At 61.2% G+C, this 3,273-nt stretch overlaps 1 protein-coding gene across 1 annotated transcript in view; it reads left to right on the top strand.

The window, feature by feature from the left end:
- Positions 1–2,289: 2,289 nt before the first annotated feature.
- The window catches only part of Ebf2 (EBF transcription factor 2), a 182,351-nt gene continuing 181,367 nt past the window's right edge, over positions 2,290–3,273 (top strand). Inside the window, exon 1 of the mRNA XM_010623645.2 lies at positions 2,290–2,959. Within this exon, the coding sequence (XP_010621947.1) occupies positions 2,829–2,959 (131 nt within the window). The 5' untranslated portion in view covers positions 2,290–2,828. The remainder of the gene's footprint in view (positions 2,960–3,273) is intronic.

The following is a 3,273-nucleotide window of genomic DNA, read 5'->3' as shown; positions in this document are numbered from 1 at the left end:
GCGGCCCAGCGCAGCGGGCCCCGGGCGGTGCGCCCCATTCCGTCCAAGTTCCCCCGCCCCTTCCGACCTCCCAGCCGGGCACTGCAGCCTCTGAACTTGTCGCTGGTGTGGGGGTGGGATGGGGGAGCCGAGCCCGACCGTCTGATTTGGGGAGGACAGCAGGAGCTGGGAGAAAGGAGCAATTGATTCTTTTCCTGAGGGGCATAATTTGGGTGGCAGCTGTTACTGGTGAGAGAAGCCGGCGTCCCCGACCCTGGCTCTGCCCTTTAACCCAAGCCAATCCGAGCCTGGGGGCAGCGGGTCCGGACCAGGCCCTCTGCTGACCGGCCGCCCCTCAGGGTGCTCCACGCACCTTTCTCGCGTAACCGGGAGGGTCTTGTCCACACTCTGCCTACAAACTGGGGCCTTGGCTCCCCTAGGAGCCACCTCCAGACATGAGCAGGAGTGGGGTGTGAGTGGGGGTTTGGAGAGATTTACAAAAAGAGCTGGCCGGGGTAGGCGACCTGGGCAATTGCTCTTTTCAAGAGCCGACATCATGCTTACAGCCTGCAGAGAATTGCCGAGTAGAAAAACAGGGTACTCAATTTCCAACCCCAGCCCCCACCCTGGACAACTCCTGGTTTGGTGTTTTACAACCCACTGGTTCTAACAACACTCAGACTGCTAGTCTCTCCTCATCCTTTCTTATCCGCCTGGGAAGACCAAGCCAGAGCCCTGGGACGGGGCATCGCAGCCAGCACACCCACAGGAGGGGTCCCTGAACCCCGGGTGTGTGCAGAGGCTTCACCCTACCCCCCACCCATCCGCTCTCAAGTGAATCCTTGCTGTTGAGACCAGCGCTTCCCGAGCGCCTCGCAGACTGGAGTTGTCTCTTCCCCTTGGGGTGAGGTGCAGGCAGCGCTCGGGTCCCTGACCTAGGAGAGCAGCAGTCTCCGAAAGCGCGAGCTTCTGGTCTGCCCAGGCGCAGGACCTGCCAGGCGCTAAGTCCTCTAGCGGCAAACTCTCGCAGTTCACATCTGAGCGCTCACCTACACCTAAGGGATCTGGCCCGGGATCAGTTGACATGCAAATCTAAGTCCTAAGTAGGGGAAAGTCTCCTGCGTGTCACCCAGGCTCTCGCCGACGCCCTGTGCGGACGGAAGCCAGGAGTGTCGGGTGCAGGCGCTCGAACTGAGGAACAGCTGAGTGTGTGCTCCACGGCAGATGGTCTCTGAGCACAGATTTGCATCCATTGTCTTCAAATCTGTTTTCGCGCTGGTGTTCTAGATTTCAGCAGCAGATCTATGCACAGATCAGAACACAAAAGGACGAGAAAGAAAATAACACCCAGCCAGGAGGGTTTTTAATAGGCACCGCGAGCTGCCCGGCATAGTTACAAAGCAGTCTAAGGTTTCAGCAGCCCGGCCTCCGGGTCACCAGCGCGCGGCCAGCATTGCTACCACCGCGCGGGGGACGAAGTTCTCGAGACTCCCTCAAGTCCCCGGGGGCTCAGGGACCGGGGAGGGAGCTGCGCAGTGTGCACCCCGACCGCTTCGCACTCCGCGCTCCGCGATCTGTCAGCAACCTCCCCTCTGCGCGCCGCGCGACTCCCGATTGCGCCCGCCTGGGTGTTTTCTTTCCTAAGCCCCTCGATCGTTTCCCCGACATTATTTATTTAAACAGCACTTGGAGCCTCGCTCGTCCACACCCCGCTCCCGCCTCGCTTCGTATGTCCTGTTCTCTCAACAACTTGCAAACAGCACACAACATCGGAGTGTCACCATGGAACATCAGACCTGGGAGGGCGGGACAGGGAGGTGGGCGCCCCGGGGACGTTTGCAGAAAACCTAAGTGCGTGTGGACACACTCTCCGCAGACGTGCACAGAGATCCAAACTCCGGGAGCGCACACGCCTCCCGGCGGGCTACCAAAACCTGCCTCTAGAGGCAAATCCACGGAGGCTTCGCGCTCCCGAACCAGCGCGTCGCGGGCCCCACGCTGGGGCAGGGCAGGGTTTAGGAGCTCCCATCCCCGCACGCCACGCGCACTGGGTTCGGGCAAGGACGAGGCGCCCGCAGCTTTCTGTCCATCCAAACTCCGGGAGCGCACACGCCTCCCGGCGGGCTACCAAAACCTGCCTCTAGAGGCAAATCCACGGAGGCTTCGCGCTCCCGAACCAGCGCGTCGCGGGCCCCACGCTGGGGCAGGGCAGGGTTTAGGAGCTCCCATCCCCGCACGCCACGCGCACTGGGTTCGGGCAAGGACGAGGCGCCCGCAGCTTTCTGTCCCCCCACATGGGGCCCACGCGCGGCTGCAGCCCAGCTCCGCTGCGCTCGCAGCCACCGCCTCCTCTCGGCTCCGGGTCTTCCCCTTCCTTTTACAACTGATCCTGTTGGGGATTTTTTTTTTCTAAATTGGATCAGTAGGGAGGAGCACGGAGTGTGTGGGGGGGACCAGGAGGAAGGGGAGAGATTAGGCAGCTATCAATCTCCTATTTCTTCCAGAACAGGTGATGTTCTGAATTGTGGCCACTTTCTGGAAGCCGCTCTGCAACTGGAAGGATGCGCGAGACCTAGGGCGCAGGGCCTGAGGCGGCGGATCTGAGTGCGGAGGGAGGGCGATCCTCAACTTCGGCCGCAGCAGCCCGCCCTCGCGCGAAGAGAAAAGGACGGGTTACTATTATCATTATATATTTTTTTCTTCCAAGAGGGACCCAAACTTCGGCACTGATCCCTGTCTTGGATCGCTTTGGAGGAGACGGCTTGCTGGCAGCGTTGGGAACAGTCCGGACACTGTTGTTGTAACTCATTTTTTTTTTTAAAGCGACAGTAGAGGATCAGACTTTTTAAATGTTTGGGATTCAAGATACTTTAGGAAGAGGACCAGCTCTGAAAGAGAAATCTCTGGGCGCCGAGATGGATTCGGTCAGGTCCTGGGTCCGGAATGTCGGCGTGGTGGACGCCAACGTCGCAGCGCAGAGGTAACGAGTGGGCCGCGCCGTGGCCGCGTCTCGCTGTCTCTCCCCGTGTGCCCGCCCTCCCCTGTCCCCTTGCGCTGGGGTCGCCGCATCCCGGGGAACACTTCCCACGCAGCCCGGCTGGAGTTTCGGGGCTGCCCGGGGCCGTTTCCCCCGCGCTCCTCCCCGGCATTTCACTCTCAGGGACCAAATACAAAGTAGCCTCGGAGGTCTCGCAGCTCTGCCCCTATCACCGCGAGCGTGAGGACCCCCGCTGGCTCCCGGCCACTCCCTGGGTTCCCTGCCACCCGCGAGCGCCTCTCTGTGCCTCTCGCTGT

This window comes from Fukomys damarensis, unplaced genomic scaffold (assembly GCF_012274545.1).
Source record: "Fukomys damarensis isolate Sample0158 unplaced genomic scaffold, DMR_v1.0_HiC HiC_scaffold_18, whole genome shotgun sequence".
NCBI classification, from domain to species: Eukaryota; Metazoa; Chordata; class Mammalia; order Rodentia; family Bathyergidae; genus Fukomys; species Fukomys damarensis.
This window is presented reverse-complemented; position numbering and strand designations above follow the sequence as displayed.